This window comes from Carettochelys insculpta, chromosome 19 (genome assembly GCF_033958435.1).
Source record: "Carettochelys insculpta isolate YL-2023 chromosome 19, ASM3395843v1, whole genome shotgun sequence".
In the NCBI taxonomy this organism is placed as follows: domain Eukaryota; kingdom Metazoa; phylum Chordata; order Testudines; family Carettochelyidae; genus Carettochelys; species Carettochelys insculpta.
Window position 1 is genome coordinate 25301255 of NC_134155.1, and position 22995 is coordinate 25324249.

At 52.6% G+C, this 22995-nt stretch overlaps 1 protein-coding gene across 1 annotated transcript in view; it reads right to left on the bottom strand.

Moving 5' to 3' along the window:
• The window catches only part of HSF5 (heat shock transcription factor 5), a 46517-nt gene that overhangs the window by 5393 nt on the left and 18129 nt on the right, over positions 1–22995 (bottom strand). The window contains exons 4-5 of the mRNA XM_075014014.1: positions 21454–21984; positions 8329–8506 (exon numbers count right to left, since the gene is read on the bottom strand). Coding sequence (XP_074870115.1) covers positions 8329–8506; positions 21454–21984 — 709 coding nt within the window. The remainder of the gene's footprint in view (positions 1–8328; positions 8507–21453; positions 21985–22995) is intronic.

Here is a 22995-nt window from a genome sequence, read left to right on the forward strand (position 1 = left end):
CCACAGCCCAGCCCTGGAAGAAGGCCTCTCCCTTGCTCTCCACCAGGTTGTGGAGTGCGCTGCACGCTCCCACAACCTGGGGGATGTTGGTGAGGCCTGCATCCAGGCGGGTGAGGAGGCACCTCCAGCGCCCTTTGAGGAGGCTGAAAGTGCGCTCGACCACCTGGCACGCATGGTTCAAGCGCGTGTTGAACTGCTCCTGGCTGGCTGTGACATGGCCCATGTTGGGGTGCATGAGCCAGGGCTGGAGGGGGTATGCCACGTCTGCGACAAAGCAGAGGGGTATGGTGGAGTCCCCCACAGGGATCTCCTGCTGGGGGATGTACGTCCCCACCTCCAGCCGGAGGCACAGGCCCGAATTTCTGAACACCCGGGCATCGTGGGTGCTGCCAGGCCAGCCAACATAAATGTCCAAGAGGCGGCCCCAGCTGTCCACCAAGGCCTGGAGGACCACGGAATGGTATCCCTTCCTATTCAGGAAGCATCTTCCGCTGTGCTCCAGGGCACAGACGGGGATATGGGTCCCATCCAGAGCCCCAAAGCATTTGGGAAGCCCAGGCTGGCAAATCCCGCGATGGCAGCATCCGGGTCCCCAAGCCGCACGAGCCTGTGGAGCAGCAGGGCATTGATTGCGCAGACAATCTGCAGGGGAAGGACATGAGAGCACACCGGTGAGGGGTGTGCAGGGTGTGTCTGGCCCTCCCCCCCCCCGGGCTCCCCCCCCCACTGGGTCCTCTTACCTCCATGAGGACAGCCCCGATGGTGGCCTTGCCCACGCCGAACTGCTGCCCTATGGATCGGTAGCTGTCTGGAGTGGCCAGCTTCCAGACAGTGATGCCGACCTGTTTATCTACAGTGAGTGCACGTCGCATGGGGGTGTCCTGGTGCTGTAAGGCAGGGGTGAGCTACTGGCAGAGCTCCAGGAATGTCTGCCAGCTCTTTCGGAAGTTCCGGAGCCAGTGGTTGTTGTGCCACTCGCCAAGCACCAGCCGCTCCCACCAGTCCGTGCTCGTGGGGTATCTCCACAGCCAGCGGTGTGTGCAGCGGGGGGCGGGGCGGGGCTGGGAGGGCAGCAAGGTCTGGGGCTGCTTCCTCATCCCCTGGGGGCAGCTCATCTTCCTCAAATAAAAGATGGTCAGCTGCCTCCTGCATGGCACTGAGGAGGGCAGCCACTGGTCCTCCAGGGGCGGGTGTGTGGGCCTCTGGCTGCTGCTGCTGGGGGTCCATACTGCTTCGACGGGTGTGCGTGCCTGTGGCTCTGCAGACCGCGTGCTGTGCAGGCTGAGTGTGTCTGGGAGGGGCCCTTTAAGGGAGTGGCTAGCTGTTGCCCCGGAAGTGCTAGTCCACCCTGTGACCCTGTCTGCAGCTGTTCCTGGCACCCTTATTTCAATTTGGGCCGCTTTGTTGTGTAGACGCTCCCCTGCAGCGCCTATTTGATGTAGTGCTGTCCAACGTCGACATTGAACGTCGACGGCACCAGCCCTGGAAGATGTGTGGACGCTATTCGTCGAAATAGCTTATTTCAATTTCACTACATCGAAATAACCTATGTCGATGTAGCATCCCAGTGTAGACGTAGCTCCTGACTGCTGTTGACAGAGGGGGCTCCAATGACTCAGAAGGCATGGCTGCATGGACACTGAGCTCGTTCTAGAGCAACAGCCCAGCCTGCCCTTAAAGGGACTCTCCAGGACACATTCCCTGTCCATGCAGAGGCTTGCATATCTCTTGGAGGGAGAGCAAAGCTAGTGAAGGGTTCCCAGGCTTACTGAGAGAGACTTTGGCCTTTCCAGTTAACTATGCCGCCAGAGCAGCCCCTGGGCTTACTCTGGCCACACTCATGGCTGCTGCAGCTTCTGCTGCATGTCATCTCCGCCTTCCTTCTCTTCCTCCTCCAGAGGAGGGATGAGCCTGACCCCTCCCATGAAGAGGAAGCCATCGTGTCTGCTGCCTTGATGCGATGACATCCATGCCCCCGAGTCAGCAGGCGTGTCTGGAATTATAGCATCAGTTCAGACTGGTGGGATCAGCTGGTGATGGGTGAGTGGGACGACCAGTTCTGTCTCCGGAATTTCTGCATGCGGAAGGACACCTTTCTGGAGCTATATGCCTGGCTTGCCCCATCCTCTGCAGGGAGGACACCCGCCTCTGGCTCACCATGCCCCTGGAAAAGAGAGTAGCCATCACCTTCTGGAAGCTGGCAACCCCCAACAGCTACCAATCTGTCAGAAATGAGTTTGGTGTTGAGAGGTCCACTGCTGGCACTGTCCTCATGCATGTAAAGTGCTCCCAGGCTGCAGGCACTGCCCAGCGGGGTGAGGGGTCCCAGCCCAGGAGTACCCTCGGGGAGCAGGAGTAGAGGTGCCACTGGGGGAATGGGAAGGAGGGAAGCCCTGTCCCATGGGCACCACGCTGTCCCACTCACTCACAACCCTGCTGCATGGGGGGGTGACCTCCCGGAAAGGCGCCTGGAAGGGCAGGGTGGGCCGAAGGGGATGGGGAACACCCTGGGGCCAAGGACCTGCCCACCCCAGTCCCTCACCTGGGTGTCCCACCTCCTCCTCCCCCACAGATCATGAGGGCCGTTAACTCTTTGCTGCTGCAGAGGCTCTTCTGCCTGGACAATATCAATGCTGTGGTGGCTGGATTCAAGGCCCTGGGGTTTCCCAGCTGCGTCAAGGCCATTGTTGGGACCCAAATTCCCATCCATGCCCCAGACCACAGTGTGATAGTTCATCAATAGGAAGGGGTACCACTCAATCGTGCTGCAGGACCTGGTGGACCACTGTGAGCACTTCACCGATGTGTATGTCAGGTGGGCTGGCTAGGCACACGACACGAGGGTGTTCTGGAACTCTGGCCTCTTCCAGAAGATGGAGAAGGGAATCTCTGTCCCCTGTGGGGAGCTGGCCTTTGGGGATGTGGACATGCCTCTGTGCATGGTGGGGGACACAGCCTAACCCCTACTGCCATGGCTCATGTGGCCCTATACCAGACACCTGGACCCCACCCAGGAACTCTGTAACGCATGCCTGAACTGGGCCCATTGTGGAGCATGCTGTTGGCCATTTGAAGGCCTGATTCCAGTGCTTACTCACCCACTTGGACATGGGGGAGGGCAATGTGCCCCATATTGTGGGGGTCTGTTGTGCCCTCTACCACCTTCTAGCAGGGCAGGGGGAGGCCTGGCTCCTGCTGGGGGGCCCACCAGCCAGCCACACCTACAAGGAGCCTGGCACCCACCAAGATGGGCTGAGCATCCAGGAGGCCTTGCAGGAGTGATTCTCCCAGGGACCCCAATAATCCTCCCCACCTCCGGGGCACTCCCAGTGGGTGTTTCAGGCCTGCTGCCCCACCTTGTGCCCACCATGGCCCCTCCCTTTGCTCACCCAGCCCTCCATGTCCCCTCCCCAATAACTAGAGACTCAGGGGTTGTGAACAAATAAACTTTGATTTTTAACAGATGAACGTGTGTGCGGGAAAAAACCCCAAAAGAGCTATTTACAAAGTGCAGGGGTGATGAACTATGTACAGTGAGATTGGGGCTTGGAACTGGGGGAATAGGGGGCAGGCCTCACTCTAGGCAAGGGATGGTGGGCTGCGACCTCATGGGAGAGTGGGACCCCAAGCATCCCCGGCCACAGCATCCCCTAACACCTTGAATTTGGGGTCCCTGTTGGGGGTGGATAGGGGCAGTGGCATGGGAAGGTGTGGGTGGGGAGGGGCCATGGCAGGGGCAGGCTCCATGGCAGAGGCCTGGGGGGCAGAGGGGTGGGGTGCAGCTGGGAGATAGGGGAGGCCTGGGGGCAGGGGGTAGCTGAGGATAGGATCCATTGGGCGAGGGCCAGGACAGATGGGGGGAGGTTTGGTGGTGGAAGGACAGCTGGGGCATGGGGAGCGAGGGCTGCAAGGGCAGGGGGAGTGGTGGGGAGGGCAGGGCAGTGGGCACAGATGGCTGGGCTAGCTAGTCCCGTCAGACAGCAGTGGCACTGTCCAGGAAGGACATCAGCTGGTCCCATGCCTGCATCTGCCACTCCTGGTCCTTTGCCCACTGTGCCTTGTCAGTCTGCTGCTGCCACTCCATAATGTCAGTGACATGCCTGAGGGCCGCCTGGTTCTCCTCAACCCAGCAATGGGCCTTCCGTCCACAGAGCCACCTGCACCACTGTAGACCTGCGCTGTGCCCTGGTGCCAGTGATCCTCTGGGCATGCCCAGCTCTAGCTCTGACTCCAGGCCCAGCTCTGGCTCCTTCCGGGGGCTGGTGAAGAGGTGGGGCTGGTCCAGCTTGTTGACAGTCCAGCAGGAGGGGAGACAAGGAGGCAGGATGGTAAGTCCTTCCCTCCACAAGGCCCCCAGGGCCCTCCCCCCGCCTGCCCCTGCACGCACGTAGGTTGGGGCATTGTCAATGGGTGTGGGTGCTGTCTGTGTCCTGCAGGCACACCTGTGAGTGGAGAGTCATGGGCCCCAGTGGTGTTTGTGGGGATCGGCGCTTGCCCGTGTGGCTGTCCCACCCGCAGCTGTGTCAGGGAAGGCAGGCTCCCCACAAGGCCACATCAGCCCTCCCTGGAGCTGGCAGTGGGCCGGTGCCTGTGCCCTGCAGCTGTGTGGGCTGTCCATGTGGACCATAGTGCCTTGAGCACATGTGCAGGTGCTGGGTTCATAGGATGGGATCCTGCCCTAGCCAGCCCAGTGGGGATCATGACATGCCCAATCCCTCACCCTCCCCTCGGGCCCTGGGGTATGTGTCCCATGGGGTACTCACCAGCAGGGACCATGAAAAAGTCTGGTGACGCCCGGAAGACATCCTGGCTGAGGAGGGGCCCAATTCCACACTGATGGCCAGGGTACCATCGCTGGCCAGGGTGGTGGTGTTGCCCTTGCCCTCCAGCTGCTGCTCCACTGGGCAGGACTTCAGCTCCATAGGGGACCCTCCCCTGAGGTGTCCAGAAAGCTCACGGGGGGAAACGTCCTTGACCTGAAGGAGCTCATGTAATGTAATAGGGGCAGTTGGGCTGTCGTGCCCCTGAGTAGCACGCATCATCCTGAGCCGAGGTATAGCCTTGCTGGAGTTCTTTAATTTTGCCCAGACCTGCTCCATGATCCAGGCGGGGTGTTCTCAGTCTGCCAGTGCTCTTGCAATCCAGCTATACCCTGGGGCATTTCGCCTCTTGGCTGCTGGGTGTAGCAACACTATCTCCTTCGCCCACAGGCTGATGAGGTCTCGGACCTCGCAGTCCGTCCAGGATGGGGCGCACCTCCTCCTGGCTGGGGGTGAGCCCTGGAGCTGCTCTCCCAGCTCCATGGTGGACTGGGCTGCTACCATTGCTGCGGAGTGGCTGCAAAGTGTATCTGTGGGCAGGCTGCAAGCACACGTGCTGGCTAGGCTGATCGCACGCCTCCTATTTCCTGGTATGGGGTTTCTGGGGCTGCTGTCCCTTTAATGCTTGCTACAGGAACAGAGCATAGAGCTCTGCTTGCAGTGGACAGAGTGTTTTCCAGCCCCAGGTGGCCAATGCCATGGAGGACCCTTCTGTCAAGAGAAGAGTGTCTACACTACTATTCTCTTGACAGAATCTGTCTACAAAGGTGCCATGCCTCAAAATTTCAAGACAGAACTCTGTCGGCAAAATTGCTACGTTCTGGCGATAGATTCTAGACAGAATGCATTTGTAGTGCGGATGCTCCCTAGTTTTGTCAACAGAAAGCCTCACCCCTCACCCCCAACCAGCTTCTAGCATACAGAATAAATACTCACCTGAACCTGGTCCAGGGGGCTCGGGGACCAGCGTGGAGGTGACCAGAGTGGAGTGGCCCAGTTCCAGGTCTACACTGAAGAGCTCCGGGCTGTCTGGCACAAAGTCCTCTGTCCCCCACTTGTCCCCTTCCTCCTTTCCGTTGCCCTCTTTCCTCCAGGCCACCTGGCACCTCTGGGCTCATCCCAAACTCCATACCAGGGCCTTCACAAGTGTCATAATTGAGACTGGGCTCCATGGTAGAGTCGCTCCCCATAAGCATGTGCAGCTGTTTATAACAGAAGCAGGTCCGTGGAGCCGCCACTGACTGCTGGTTGGCTTCCCAGACTTTCTGATAGGCCTGATAGAGTTCTTTCACCTTCACCCGGCACTGCATAGAGTCCTGGGAGTAACCTTGGGTGGTCATCTCGCACAACATCTGCTCATAGACTGCCACATTTCTCTTGGCCACCCAAAATCTCTTGGCCACCGATTGGTTTCCCCAAATTACAATAAGATCCAGAATCTCCTGGTAGGTCCAAGCTGGGGCTCTCTTGAGAGCCTGAGAAGCGCTAGGCAGATCATTACCCTGATTGCTCACGATTACAGGAGGGGGCTACTGATAATTGCTACCCATGTGGTACGATCACTACAGATGTGGTGCGATGCGATGGGCAAAGGAATTTTTTCATAATGGGCACCCTTTATATTTGAGGGCTGAGCTGATGAATTCCAATTCAAATTCTAATTCAAGTTCAATCAAAACGTTGCAGTCTTCCTTTGATCTTCTTCCTGCACACCTGGATGGAGAGTAGTGGACAACGAAGCAGCCATACATGGAAGGTCACTGTGTAGCTTTGTGGGGTACATATGGGACACTTCTGGAGGCTAATAAATTTAAATGAAGAAAATGGCACTTCTACACTAGCCTTGATTCAAGATTTTAAATTCTAATTTGATGCTATACACATCCCATAATATTGATATTTTGTAATTGGGATTACAGCTCAATAAATTGATGCAATAGTATTAACTGTGAAGACAGTCACTTTTTAATATCGAGCTGACACCTTGAAATTTGATTTTATCCCGTAGTGTAGATTCAGTCTGTCTACAGAATCTGTCTTCAGAGGTGTTATGCCTCAAACTTTCAAGACATAACTCTGCCAGGAAAAAGGTTGTGGTCTGTCAACAGATTCTAGACAGAACGCATTTGTAGTGTGGATGCTCCCTAGTTTTGTCGATAGAAGGCCTCTTCTGTCGACAAAACCTTGTAGTGTAGACATGGTGTACATGTTTACTGATGATGTTGTGAAGAAAGTCACTTCCCGGAATTCGTGGAAACCATTAGCCAAACACCTTGAAGCACAGTTCCTTCAATTGCTACACCAATTTTTCACAGCAATAGCTTCTTCTGCAGGCATAGAAAGAATGTTTTCATTGTCTGACATTAGAGAGAATGTTTTCATTGTCTGGTATTATTCACTCGAAGCTAAGAAATCAAGTGTAAAAACAAAATAACTCCTACTTCTGTTTCACTCTATGAATCAAAATGATAATGGGAATGTGGAAGACGAGAGCTGGTTGTAGAAGTTTTAAGGACACCACACATTTAGTGCTGTGCTGACTTTTCTGTTAGAGTACATAAAATATGAAAATTAAAAAAAAGTTTAAGGACAGCTATCAACTTAGCAGATTGCTACAATTGCAACTGTGAAACATTCATGTAACGTTTAAGATTGATTTAAATAAAATGTAAGTGCTGCTGTGTTTGTGTGTGTGATTTAGTTACTATTCCCAATGTACTGCTGCTGCATCTGCAGCTTGACACAAGTAGAGTGTTATGTACTATTTCCTAAATTAATACAAATCAGCTAAAAAATACACAAAGTAGATCTTCATAGATGCCAAATTCTGTACTGAGTTTTAAATTAATGTATTTTAGTTATTAGATTTGTGCCATTGTTTAAGAAGTATGTGCAGAAGTATCAGTGGGAAACTTGATTTAAATCAATGATTTTCTCTTAGTGATTTAAAATGTAATTCAACTCAATGATTTAAAATCAGCTTGGTTTAAATCAGTGTTTCTTAAACCATGTTCCACAGAACATTGGTGCTTTGTGAACAACTCCCAAGTGTGCTGTGAGCATCTGACACTTTTTTATATCATTCACAGATGGTATATATTTTCTGTTATTATAACCAGATACAATGTTACTTCTTCATTGCTATGATACCTGATTAAATTACTTCATTTTGGTTTTGCTGTCTGTATTACTGTTTGGTTTTTTGCTTTGGGGGTTTTTTTTTTTTTGGTCTGACAGCAATTTTTTTTGAAGAAAACTTTCATAGGTTTTCAACATAAAACAGATTATTGTTTGGTGTTCCATGGTCTCAAAAAGTTTAAGAAACACTGATTAAAATCAATCCACCATGGTTCAGTTTAAAAAGTAATATACCCTTCACCAAACTAGGTAAATTGGTATAACTTCCAAGTAAACACCAAGCTGTTCATTCTCCTTTCTGTCTTGACTACATGGCTCCTTAGTCACCAGTCATGATAAATGTTGGAAAAGTTATGGACCCAATTCTTACCAGGAGACTTGCCCTTCTGAGAACTGCTTCTTCTCTCTCTGCACCTGGCTTGTACGGATGAAGCTGTATCTTTGGAAGATTTGCTCACAGGTCCCACATCTGAAATAAGGAATCCTACCTGTGCTGAAGACACAACTGTCTCTGATGGACTGGTTTGACACTTAATACTGGGATCCACCTTTAAAAGAAATCAGAACCTGCTCAATACTTTAAGGGATTTAAAGCTGATAAATCTCTCTCTCATGGAATGTCTACTTCAAAGGATGAACAGAAAACACTCCTTCGAGTTCAGATGTCATAAAAGAAAACTGGTTCAATATCACTCAGCCCTGATACCTGAATTTTCATAAGTTATAACTGTATAAATGCAAAAATATTTGAGCACTTTGCTGATTTGTAATATCACTCATGACGTCAGCAATGTGAGCTCCATCCAAATAGAATATTTAACAAAAAAAGTCATAGCTACATATTCTAATAACCAATGAGGCATCTAACTAGCTATTTGCATGTGCAATTGCCACAGTTCTATGTGCATTTTTAAAAACATCTCTAAGTATAATATTTAACTAAAATATTATTCTGTTTAAATAAATATTACAAAATAAAAACTAGTTTTCAGATTTTTTTGGTGTACCAGCATATACAATATCTTAAATAATGGCACTGTTCATCAAGATAACTGTGAGCTACAGTTGCAAAGTGCCAGAACTTGTCCAAGCTATTGAAACACTCAAATAAATGGAGTGGGTACAAGGGGACAGGATGTCTGGCTCAGATTGCTTGTTGATACACCTTTGCACTGAGAACACAAATGAAAAATTTCAGTTTGCACATAAGATTTTCTGAAGATTAATAACAACCAAAAATAAAGGGGTTGTTTCTTTAACAGAAGCTATAGCATTTAATATAATGCTAAAGTGACCTTGAACTCCTCTAAGTGCTGCAAAGATGCAAAGAGTGGCTGCTCTGCTGTGCAAACATAAATGGAAACAGATACATGGTACAAGTAAAGTTAAATGAAGAACTAGTCAGAATATAGGCCTCCCGCCCCAGCTAAAATTTTGCCAAGACATTTACAAACAATTGTTTGAGCAAGATTTTCAATGGAAAGTAAGACTCAGGCAAAAACCTGAAATCCAAAATATTCTCATTTGAAAGTGCTGATATGCTCCCATTCTCCAATGGCTGGGCTCACTGGTCACACATTCTCTTGATACACCTCTACCCCTTTCCTTGATTAAGGGATGCACTTGTACCATGGGAGTCTAGTCATGGTGCATAATGGAAGATGTTATCATAGATTAGCATAGAAAAAAACTGCAGGAGGTCATCTAGTTCAATACAGTGTTCAAAGGAGAAACAATCCAACCTAATCATCCCTGCCAAGGCTTTATCAGCCTGGCTGAGCTGGGAAGCCCAACCTATATAGGAGAATGGGGACACAATGAAACTAAATTTCACCTTCAATGAGACAACACAATAGGATACCTATACCAAAATGCTTCAGTTTTTTGGTGAAATAATCTTCAAGTTTTCCATGGACTTTTTTTAATATACAAACAATTCCATTTAAAAAAAACCCTTCAATTTCCTATAAAAACAGTTTAGATTAAAGCTTTTACTGCCATGGTTAAATGATAGGTATTTCCTATTCTCCTGTTTGGAAAAACTGTCTCTGGAGTAGGGAGAGAGTAAATTTGTGGAGGCAACAGATCAGAGATTTGTAGCTGCAGGGAAGAACCAATCTTTCTCTCATGAGAATGCCTCTGCTGATTTCAGTTCTTGGAACTTATCCAGCAGAATCAGCCTCTCCAGAACCAGGAGACTGGTTATGGAGAGACTCATTAAAACAGTGTCTCTGAAACACTCATATGATCTAAGTTTTGAATCAAGAGTGATGGTGAGTGAACTGTATATTAAGCTCCATGTTACCATAGGACAGATCATAGAGCTGGTCATGTTAAATTATGTAGGGGGTGGGAGGTGGAAGCTGTCAGAAAGAAACCTGAGCCTGGGAGCTAGGGCCTTGCTGGAAAGGAGCAAGACGAACAGGCAAACCAATCCCCTTCAAAAGCTGCTACCTCAAGATGGATTTTCCTGGATTTCTCTCCAAGGCTGGAGCGTTTGCATTAACTGCAGAAGGATCAAGTTCTATTGAGGTAACTGGAATGGCTAAATCCCTGCTTCATGTCCAATGTAAGATGTAACCTGGCTCTCAGTGAATCAGACCATTTGAGAAAGAAAACTGTCAATGCAGTGGAAGAGTGTCCGTACAAAACACAATAATCAGATATCTCTCTTGGTGAGGACTTCAGATGGGGCCAAGAACTCACTTTCTCGTAAAAGAACATAGCACCAGGGGCACTAACCATAAGAATGTGGTGGCACATTGCTGGTTGAGATTACAGCAATCACTAAACCCACGGGCATCTATCATGTCAGCAAACTTGGAGTCACAGACGGGCATTATACATTGAAGTTATTTCAACTTGTAGAAAAAAGCTCCAACCTATAACTCAGGGCACTTTCACCATGATTCCAAACTTATGTATCGAAAATTACATATTCGCCAATAACAGAAGGTGGTGCAGTACCAGTCACCAATTAACAACACTCAGAAGCCCATCCCCTTCCCTACACCTTCCATCACATTCCCTTCCCAAATGCCTGAGGGTAGAAATGGGCTTGCAATGCTTCTAGAGGGTTAACCAAAACTAAACTGGTAATCAAGTGGAGAATGAGTTTCATGTTGACACACAAAGCCAGAGAACACACCAATAATGGTAGTCCAGTTTGAATGAAGATTTGTCAGACTGTGGAATTAAAGCATCTGCAGGTTTGCAGGTTAAAACCAGCACCTGAAATGAACAATTAGCTAAACAAAGATCATGCTGCAGGAGCCCATCATGAAGGCTCAAAACTACAGTGTGATGAAATTAAGCAGTCCCCAGAAGGACCGGAAAAGGGCACAAATGGATAAAAATGGTTGTGTGTGTGTCTGATGACCCTTCACAAGTGTTGTCTGGCAGTAGCCAGCACCAGAAGAGCTAAGAGCAGCTGCTGTCAGGCACTCCAGAGACTAATACAGCTGGCAACTGCCAGCCAAGTTGATGAGATAAGTTTTGTGAGTGACAGTGCTGGGAGAATGTTAGAGCCTGGGCATTCACCCCTCCATGTATTAACCAGATTGCTGAAAATGGTTCCTGTGAAAAACACCCTGAAAGCCCTTAAGATGGAGCCACCCAGTATCAGGTTAAGCAGTCTCTCCAAAGGGCTATTCTAGATGAGAAAACCCAAAGCAGTTCATAGAACCAGACTTCCTTCTCTAGGTTTCCCCAGCTCAAGCAATGACCTCAAGTGACCATAACTACTGCTAGCTCTGTAACTATAGCCGTGTCTACACGTGCACGCTACTTCGAAGTAGCGGCACTAACTTCGAAATAGTGCCCGCCACAGCTACACGTGTAGGGCGCTATTTCGATGTTAACATCGACATTAAGCGGCGAGACGTCGAAGCCGCTGACCCCATGAGGGGGAAAGGAATAGCACCCTACTTCGACGTTCAACGTCGAAATAGGGACCGTGTAGTCGTTGCGCGTCCCGCAACATCGAAATTGCGGGGTCCTCCATGGCGGCCATCAGCTGAGGGGTTGAGAGACGCTCTCTACAGCCCCTCAGCTCAATGGCGGCTGTGTGGAGCGGCCCCTTAAAGGTCCCTGCCCCCTCCCTTTCTGTGCAGGAATCTGAGAGAGCAGCAATAACACGCAGCCAGCCTGCACGCTCTTCAGCAGCCCCAAGAACCCCCCAGCGCACCGATGGCCGCCTGGCAGCCCCCCCAGGGGACCCCCCCAAGGGGAGCCAGGGCAGCCAGGCTGGCAGCCAGGCCAGCAGCCAGGCCGGCAAGCGGCAGCGGGGCCTCTCCTGGACGGAGGCCGAGCTTTGGGACCTGCTGGGGCTCTGGAGTGAGGAGGAGGTGCTCCAGGTAATGGGGAGCAAGAGGCAGAACACGGATGCGTTCGCTCGGCTGGCCAAGGGCCTGGCCGCCCAGGGTCACCGTGCCCGCACTCCGGACCATGTCCGGAGTAAAGTCAAAGAGCTGCGACAGGGTTACGCCCGGGCCCAGGATGCGGCTGGCCGATCTGGGGCCGCCCCCGTCACTTGCCCCTTTTACAGGGAGCTCAGGGACATCCTGGGCCCCCGGCACACCTCCTCCCCTCCGGCCACTCTTGACACCTCGGCTGAGGAGCCCCAGCAGGCCCCAGAGCCGGAGTCCGCCCCGGAGGTAAGCCCCGCACCCCGGGGGGCCCCCCTGGAGCCCACCCCCGGGGCATCGCAGCAGGAGGAGGAGGAGGGGGACTCCTCCTCCGCTGAGACGGGGCTGCACATCCTCCTCCCATCCCGGAGCAGCAGCCGGGCGTCCGCCCCCCGGGTGTCCCCGGACCGTGGGAGTGGACTTACAGGTATGTACCCCCCCGGTGTTGAGGGGCGGGGGTAATAGATATGTGGCCAGGGCCCTCCACATGCCCAGATGGCCATGGCCCCAAGGACAGCAGTGCCATGTCCCTCACAGGAGTGCATCAGCCCCTGCCCCCGCCCCCAGCACGACAGTGCCATGCCCCATCCCCGGGGCAGGGGGGAGCGGAACCTCTAGGGTCCCCCGGGAGGAGGGGGTGGGACACCCCGCAGCAGCAGCAGCAGCCGCAGCAGCATGTGATGGAGTCGGGGGAGTGCAAATGCGAGACTCAGGCTAGACATGAGCAACAAGCTGAATAGCTCCCAGGGGCAAAGGATGATCCTGGGGCTACAACTGGCAGGTGACACCTCTGCCCTGAACAAAGAGGAGGGAGGAGCCGAACTGGCTTTGAATCGGGGGTGGAGGGGGGAGCAGGTAGAGGCTAGGGGGGAGCTGGAAGGCAGCCAGCCTGAGGAGGGGGAAAGCTACACCCCAGAGGGGCACCCCTTGGGGTCTTCTCCCCAGGACGGGTTGGAAGGACTGCCTCTGACTGCTGTACTGTTACTCCTGGGAGAAACTGGGCATCTGTGGCCTAAGAAACCTCTCCTGTCAGACCGTGCTGAGTGAAGTGAGAGTCACTCCTGCCAGGGGACGGGGTGCAGTGCAGGGGGACCCGTGAACCCCATCACAGCAGCATCTCCCGGGGACGGGGATGGGGAACCTGCAGCACAGGGGTGGCGGGACAAGGGCCACGGCTCGGGGCCCACACTAATGCCTGTCTCCACCTTCTTCCCCTCCTCCTGTGTTCCGCAGCTGCACCATCGGAAGGACCGGAGAGCGCCGGCGAGGCTTCAGTGGTCCCGGAAACCCCTCCGGGGCCATTGCTCCAGGCAAGCCCCTCGGTGGAGGACCGACTGGCCCCACGGTGGGCAAGATGGCGGACCCAGCAACACCACACGCCGGCGACGGACCCCTAGCTGCTGGCCATCCATTGTCGGCAGCTGGAGGTCGCGGAGAAGCGTCTGCGGGTGGAGCAACGCTGCCTCCACCTCCAGGAGCGGGCACTGGCCTGGCGCCAAGAGGCTTGGGGGGCCTACATGGAGACCTTCAACCGCCTCGTGGACTACCTGGCCCCCCATGCCGCGCTGTCCGCCGCTGCGCCCGCCCTGAGTGCTCCACCCGCCGCGCCACCCGCTGCTCCGCTCGTTGCCGCACCGTCCACCGTCGCCCCGCCACCGAGGGCCGGACCGCCGAGGGACACCTGGGGCCAGCTGAGACTTGCCGGACATATCTTTCGGTCCGCCCGGCCCCCAGCCAGCCCCGGACAGGGCTGCGGCCGAGGCGGGGCTCCCGGCCGCCCACCCCCAGTGCCGGACTATAGGGGCGTGGGGCCCAGGACATGGCCCCCTCCCCCTTGTGTATAGTTTTGGGACTTATTTATTTGTGCCCCCTGTTTGCCCCGTCCCCCCCATGTAAATAGTTCTCCCCTTCCTTGTAATCCCTGGTTTTCTGTTTTTTGTACATATAATATATGCAAACTTTTATATTATTCACTTATATAATAATTTAGTTAGAAGGTCTTGTATATAGTTTGTTGTTATTAGTTAAAAAAACAGTTCAAAGAAAACCAGTTTCATTTCACCAACAAGTGCGTGCTTTTATTTGTCCACGAAAAGTGTGGGGGGGGGTGCTGTTGGGTGCTCCGTGGTGTGGGTGTAGGGGCAGGGAGTGTTGTGGAGGAAGGCGGGGGCAGTGGGGGGCCTGGCAGAGTTCACCCCGCAGCCTCATCGAAGTGGGCCCGCAGGGCCTCCCGGACCCGGGTCCCTTCGGGGTCCACCTGGCGACTGGGGGCAGCGGGTGGCTGCACATCGGCCCTGCCGGCCTCCACAGCCCAGCCCTGAAAAAAGGCCTCCCCCTTGCTCTCCACCAGATTGTGTAGGGCACAGCAGGCACCCACAATCTGGGGGATGTTGTTGGGGCCCGCATCCAAGCGGGTCAGGAGACATCTCCAGCGCCTTTTGAGGCGGCCAAATGAGCGCTCCACCACCTGGCACGCGTGGTTCAGGCGCTGGTTGAAGCGCTCCTGGCTGGCAGAGAGATGGCCCGTGTACGGGTGCATGAGCCAGGGCTGGAGGGGGTATGCCGCATCTGCGATGACGCAGAGGGGCATGGTGGTGTCCCCGACAGGGATCTCCCGCTGGGGGATGTAGGTCCCTGCCTCCAGCCGGCGGCAGAGGCCCGAGTTCCGGAAAACCCGGGAGTCGTGGGTGCTGCCAGGCCAGCCCACATAAACGTCCTGGAAACGACCCCAGCTGTACACCAAGGCCTGGAGGACCACTGAGTGGTAGCCCTTGCAGTTTACGTAGCGCCCTCCACTGTGTTGCGGGGCGCGGATGGGGATGTGAGTCCCATCCAGAGCCCCGAAGCAATTGGGGAAGCCCAGCGTGGCAAAGCCCGTGATGGTGGCATCTGGGTCCCCCAGCCTCACGAGCCTGTGGAGGAGCATGGCATTCATGGCGCGCACGACCTGCAGGGGAAGCACATGGGAGAGCACCAATGAGGGGTGAGCAGGATGTGCGTGGCCCTGCCCTGCCTGGGCCCCCCTCCCCTCCCCTGCCCTGCCCTGCCAGGGCCCCCCTGCCTGCCCGCCCCCCCCCCCCCCGTGGGTCCTCTTACCTCCATGAGGACAGCCCCGACGGTGGCCTTGCCGACGCCAAACTGCTGGCCCACAGATCGGTAGCTGTCTGGAGTGGCCAGCTTCCAGACAGCGATGCCAACCCGTTTCTCCACTGGGAGGGCACGCTGCATGGTGGTGTCCTGGTGCCTGAGTGTGGGGGTGAGCCACTGGCACAGCTCCATAAATGTCTGCCAGCTCATCCTAAAGTTCCTGAGCCAGCGGTCGTCGTCCCACTCCTCAAGCACCAGCTGCTCCCACCAGTCGGTGCTGGTGGGGTAGCTCCACAGGCGGCGGTGTGTGAGGCGGGGGGTGGGTCGGGGTGCTGCACGGTTGGGGGTTGAGTCCTGCTCCTCTGCAGGCTGCTCCTCCTCCGGAGTGGCAAGGAGGTGCTCAGCTGCCTCCCGCATGGCATGGATCAGGGCAAGCCCTGCTCCTGCAGGGAGGGCTGGGTGGACCTCTGGCTGCTGCTGCTGCTGCTGCTCCTGCTGCTGCTGGGGGTCCATGACTACGTTGCCCGAGGTCTGCGTGCCTATGGTTCTTCAGACAGCGTGCTGTGCATGCTGACACCACTGCCAAGGTCTTGGTAAAGACTCTGGGGGCCGAGGAGAGGCCGAACGGTAGGACCTTGTATTGAAAATGTTCTTTGCCTACCATGAACCGGAGGAATCGTTGGTGAGCCGGATGGATAGTTATGTGAAAATACGCGTCTTGTAAGTTGAGGGCTGCGAACCAATCTCCATCGTCCAGTGCCGTAAGGATGGAGGCGATTGTGATCATCCGAAAGTGTTGCTTGCACAGGTACCGGTTGAGGCCTCGAAGATCTAAGATGGGCCTCCAGCCTCCTGTCTTTTTCTCCGTGAGGAAGTATCTGGAGTAGAACCCTTTCCCTTGCAGTTGCTCCGGCACTCTTTCCACTGCCCCTATGAGCATAAGATGGTCTACCTCCTGCTTGAGTCTCGCTTTGTGGGAGGCATCCTGCAGGTGGGGCCTGGGTGGAGGTCGTGGCGGTGGGAGCGACTGGAAGGGGATCGCGTACCCCATGGCTATGATCTCCAGCACCCATTTGTCTGTGGTGATCCTTTGCCACTGGTCGTAGAATGGCCGGAGGCGATGGTGGAATAACAGCTTCGGATGACATTGTGCGATGGTAGTGATGGCGCAGCCCTGGATCTGTGTGTCAAACTTGTGGCCTTTGGCCCTGCCCTGAGGACGCACGGCTCTGTTGGGAACGTCGCCTGGGAGTTCTATATTGTTGATGCTGTTGATGTCGCCCGTGCTCATAACCCCTGTGGTACTGGGGACGCTGTGGCTGATACTGGTACTGCCTTTGCTGAGGGTAGTAGATCCCCAAGGTCCTAAGAGTGGCTCTTGAGTCTTTACTGGAATGAAGGACCGAGTCAGTTGATTCAGCAAACAGCTTCTGCGTGTCGAAGGGGAGATCAACGATCTTCGCCTGCAGATCCCTCGGTATACCCGATGTTTGGAGCCAGGACTCCCTTCACGTTACCACTGCCATAGCTGTTGAGCATGCTGCTGTGTCCGCAACATCCAGGGCGATCTGAACTCCCGTCCTCGAGGCCGCGTAGCCTTCTTGCACGATAGCCTTGAGCACCGGCTTCTTGTCCTCTGGAAGCGAGTCCATGAGGGAGGTTAACCTAGAGTAGTTGTCGAAATTGTGGTTCGCTAGATGCACTGCGTAATTCGCCATTCTCAACAGTAGAGTGGAGGAAGAGTAGACCTTTCTGCCAAACAGCTCTAGCTTCTTGGCATCGTTGTCCATTCCCCCTGTTTTGAACTGAGACGTTTTTGATCTCTGTTGAGACGATTCTACCACCAGAGAATTTGGTTGCGGGTGGCTGAATAGGAACTCCATGCCCTTCGCCGGCACCAAGTATTTCTGGTCCGCTCTCTTATGGACAGGCGGAATAGTAGCAGGGGTCTGCCGTATCGTGGTGGCGGACTCTAACATTGCTTCGTCAAGCGGTATGGCTATTTTAGAGGAGGCCGGAGGTCTCAGATTTTTAAGGAGCTTATGGTGCTTCTCTTGCACCTCTGATGTCTGGATGCCTTGCGTAAAGGTCACCCTTTTAAACAGCTCTTGGAACTGTTTGAGATCGTCCGGAGGATGGACGTCCCCCGGGGCCGTAGCCTTATCCGGGAAGGACAGCGAGGAACCGCTAGGGTACGCCTCTCTGGACCCCTCTGGGTCCTGTTGACGGTGGTACATCCACTCGCTAGAAACTTGCAAGGGAAAATCCCGGGGTTCCAGAACCAGCTCCCCCTGAGATATCTGAGTCTCTGTCCCCGTTCGCAATTGCCCTTGGGGATACGGGACCGTCTGTGGGGATCTGTCCCTGGTCGTATGCCTATGGTGTCTATGCCCCACATGATAGGGGCGACCATGGCAACACGGGCACTGCTCCTGGGATGGTGACCTGGACCACTCCCTTGGTGCATACCCCCTACGTCTGGGGGAGCGAGATCTTCTGGAGACATGGGACGCTGGAGAGACCGATTCGTGATAGTACTCAAATGGCTCGAAGCCCAAGAAGGGCGAAGGTGGTCCAAGCCATGGGGAGGCTGGCTGTAGAAATGGAGATGGGGGCTCCGGATAGGCTAGGGGTGACCCCTACCTTCTCGTTGGAGTCCGCAGCACGAGCAGAGGGCTCAGAGAAAGCAGCTCTGCAGCCCTGTCTGGAGAGGGACTGCGGTGCCGTGTTTTCTGTGCTGCCTTTCCCCTCCCCTGTGGGGGTGGCTCCGCCCCCTGACGCGTCGGGGATCTCGGCCCCGTAGTCTGCACCGCGCTCGGCACGCTCCTCAGCGGTGCTGCGTGGGTGGTCTCCCCCGGTGCCTGCAGGTTGCGTGCCTGCGCGCTCTGCGCCGCCGGTTCCCTGGGGGTCAGTGCCGCTGTTTGTGGTGCCGCCGGTTCCGGCGCTTGCTTGGTCACCGCCCTGCCTGCAGTGCAGGGCGGCTGTTTGATCATCGGAGGCTGAACCTCCACCACGTGCGTCTCTGCACCGCCGCCGATCAGCTGTAGCTGCGGCTGGGGGCTGTGCGCTCCACCCGTCCCGCTCGCTGTTGCTGCCGGCAGGGATCGCGTTGGGGAGATTTTCCTCCGTTTTTGCGCTGATGGGGTTAGGGACGCGGCTTTCCTTTTATGGGCCCCGGAGGGTCCCTCCTGCTGTGGCCGCTCCGGCACGTCTGGCTGGAGGGCCTTGTCGAACAGCAGCATTTTCAGCCGCATTTCCCTGTCCTTCCTTGCTCTGGCTGTTAACTTGGCGCAGAAGGAACATTTCTGAGTGACATGGGATTCCCCCAAGCACCTTATACACTGACTGTGCCCATCAGACGCTGGCATCGCCTCGCGGCACGACTCACGCTTCTTGAATCCTGAAGAGGACATTGTGGTGAGTCTTTGAGTTGTTAATAGGTACTTAGCACCCTCTCTGTGCTTGTTCCCCTCTCGGATAAAGCCTGCCGTGGCAGGAGGGCTAATGGCCCTAGGCTCCTGGCCTCCGGTGCTCCGCTTGTTACTAGGATTGGAAGCTGTGAATTCCTTTTCTTTCTTTGTTTTTTTGTTTTTTTTTTTTTTTGAAAACAACAACCGACTAACTTAATCTAAGACTGAAGAAACTTTAAAACAATTAAAAACGTTAAATACGCTAACTCTGGCCATAGCCTGAGCGGATTCCGTCTGCAGCCGATGCGGTTAAAGAGGAACTGGCAGGGACCGGATCGCGCACGTGGCCAGGAGCGTGCAAGGGAGCGGCGCACACTGGCGCATGCGCGGTCCAGCAGAAACTGCTTGGAAGATCCGACCTGCGGTGCCAGGGCGAGCCCGACACCTAATGTGGAGCACCCACGGGGACACTCGAAGAAGAACCCAGGGTTGTGAGTTCAATTCTTCAGGAGCCTATTTAGGGACTGGGGCAAATAGATGTCAGGGATGGTATTTAGTCCTGCCAGGAGGGCAGGGTACTGGACTAGATGACCTTCTGAGATCCCTTCTGGTTCTAGGAGATGTGTATCTCCAATTATAATTTAGGTATTTTAAAGGGTGTCATAAGGAAGAGGGAGAAAACTTGTTCTTCTTGGTCTCTGAGGACAGAACAAGAAGCAATGGGCTTAAACTGCAGCAGGGGAGGTTTAGGTTGGACATTAGGAGGTTGTGGAATCTCCATCTCTAGAGATATTTAAGAATAGGTTAGATAAGTGTTTATCAGGGATGGTCTGGACAGTACTTGGTCCTGCCATGAGGGCAGGGGGCTGGACACGATGACCTCTCAAGGTCCCTTCCAGTCCTAGCGTTCTGTGATTCTGTAAATCTTTGCTTTGAGTGCAGCCACCTAGCACTCATTCTTTTCTCTCATGTGCAATATATAAAAGACGAAAGTAGACAGAGTGGCCACATTTCAGGAAAAATGTGGACAAATTAGAGAAAGTCCAGAGAAGAACAACAAAAATGATTAAACGTCTAGGAAACATGATCAAGCACAGAAGATTGAAAGAAGTGGGCTCGTTTAGTTTGGATAAGAGAAGACAGAGGAGACACAATAACAGCTTTCAAATATTCAAAAGGTTGTTACAAGGAGCAGGGAGAAAAGTTATTCCTCTTAACCTCTGAGGATAAGACGAGAAGCAATGGGTTTACATTTCAGCCACAGAAGTTTGGATTGGACATGATGAAAATCTTCCTAACTGTCAGGGCAGTTAAGCACTGGAATGAATTGCCTGGAGATGCTGTGGAATCTCCATCATTGAAGATTTTTAAGAGCAGGTAAGACAAGCACTGGTCAAGAATGATTTACATGGTTCTTGGTCCTGCTGTGAGTGCAAGGGACAGACTTAATGATCTCTTGAGATTCCTCCCAGCTCTTTTATCGTTTGTTTGGAAAGACTTGCATTTAATAACAATCTCATTATAAACTGGTGCTTAACCCTAGAGCTGTCCTGTTCATATGATAAATGGGTGCGTCCACCCCAGGTCTTGCTCTTTGGGGGCTGTGTGGCAGCCACCCCAACTGTTCTAAGGACAAGAGGGACTGCAGGATTACAAGGGCCTGGTGTGGCAGCAGTAAGGGTTTCCTCCTGCTACTTACACTCACATAGTCACTACATGAGCGGCAGGAGGTGGAATGGCCCAGCAATCTGCTCTATCTCACCCCACCACCCTCCTGACCTGCTGCATGTGGCTTCTCCACATCTGTGGGAAGCAGAGCACCTGCCAACCTGTTCCTGCCATCCATGTGGTGATGTAAGGGGAGGGGTGGGAGAAGCGACCTCTTCTTCCACAACACCAGGTGCCCATAATCCCCCAGGGCCGCGTTGCTCTGGGGAGTGGGTAAGAGAGCAGGGAGGAGCAATGGCATAGCTTGGGATAGGAAAGGGTCCTGTAGCCCTGCGTTTGCTCCACATGTGGTGGGGAGGACTGCCCCAGGCCCTGCACCCCCTTGGGATGGCCCTACCTAACCCCATATTTCACATTTGAGGTCTCACTTCTATGAAGAAGTGACTTGGCAGTCATACACCAGGACTCTGATTAATACAGGATACATGAACAGGATGGACTGTGCAGAGGACATCTTTTTTTCACTTTGCATATCTAGAAAAAATAATCAAAAACTTGTATAGGATACTTCAATACACAGGGTTGAGAGAAATCTTTCTCAGTGAACCAAAAGACTGATTTAAACAGTTTCCACAAATTAAGAGCACAAACGAACTCTCCAATTAATTGCTCACTATTTTGGAATAATACTTAGCGACATAAGACACAGTGAATGCTAAAGGCCAGTTCCCAAAAGAGTGATGTGGATTAGTTTAGAACCTAAACTTTGAAGTCCAGTAAAGCCAACCCTTAACTTTTTTACAGTTTTACATAAGTTACTTCAATGGGATTATTCACACAAGTAGTTTGTGAGGTAATGTGGTTATCACAGCAGAATATCCTGCAGTATAGGAATGCATATTACAGTGTTCCTTTACCCCTTACCTGCTGCGGAACGAATGGCAGTCCCTCCTGAAGAAACATCACTGAGGACTGAGCTGAAGCATTGCTCATCTGTTCTTTCAGTTTTGCATGTGCTTCTTGTATGGCTGCAGGCTCCTGTATCATTTGTGCAACAGTATTCTCTACAGGTTCAGTGGTCTGGATTGTATAAATAAATTCAGAAGACTGTGGTAGAGAACAGGCTATTGCTTGATCTGTTCCCACCATGAATGTTGTAATATCAGAATCTACAGGTGTCAGAGGCTCCAGCTGGCTGGTGTGACTTGATGAAGGTGCATCATTATTCCCAGGATTAACTACCAATTGCTGGCCTGCATTAGGCTGTGGGGTTGGACACTGGCTTTCCACAGGTTCAACCTTCACCATCTTCAGCTTGGGGGATGAATGCATCTCATCTACAATCTGAAAAACAGCTTCTAGGTTTACTTCTGCCTTCTTGTTTTCATCAGATGTACTGCATGGCCAGTTAGATGGCAAAAATTCAACTGGGTACGATGACTGCATTGGTGGAGTCTAGGAAAACAAAATACAGTGGACTGTAATAAGAAAAATATTACCATAATATCTGAGATATTGAAAGTTCATTAGAGTCAGCAATTCCAATGCCAGAAGGGACAATTATACAGAAGGTCAACTGGATAACCATAATGCAGGCCATAGAATTTCCCCAAAATAATTCTCAGAACACTTATTTAGAATAACATCCAATCTAGATTAAAAATTGACAGGGATGAAGAAACCACCGTGATCTTTGTTAAGTTTTTCCTATGCTTAGCTGCTTTTGCTGTAAAATGGTACACTTCATTGCCAGACCAACTTCCAGACGTCAGCTCATGTTATACCTTTTTCTGCTAGATTGAAGAACTAATTATTAAATACTTGTTCTCCATGTACATCCTTAAGAGACTAAATCAAGTGATCCTTTCAACTTCTCATTGTTAAGCTAAATAGACTGTGCGCCTTAACTATGCCACTACAATAAGCCATGTTTTCTAATCTTTAAACATGCTCTGTTTCTTATTTGACCCACCATCAAATCAATCAACATCCTTCTTGAATTGTGGACAACAGAACTGACAGATTGCTCAACCAGCAGTCTCACCAGTGTCAAATACAGAGGTAAAATAACATCTCTGCTCCTACCCAAGATCTTCCTGTTTACATGCATTAGCCCTTTTGGCTGCAGCATCAAGCTAGTAGCTCATGTTCAGCTGATTATTCACCACAACCCCCAAATCTTTTTCAGAGTCACTGCTTCCCAGAGTCTATAAGTGTGGCAGTATGCCTATATTTGTTGTTCCTAGATGAATAAATATACACTTAATCACAAGGAACCCTTCTGCTGGAAGCAGTTGGCAGCAACCAGGGCCAGGTTCAATATCTAGGGATTCCTTTTCATCCATCTCACATAGAACCAGCTTGAGCCCTCACCCAGTAGCCTGGGAAATTCACACACCCCAGGCGCCACAGAGAGGCAATGCTTCCCCACTCACAAGCACAGAGTCTGAGTGTAGAAAAGAAACT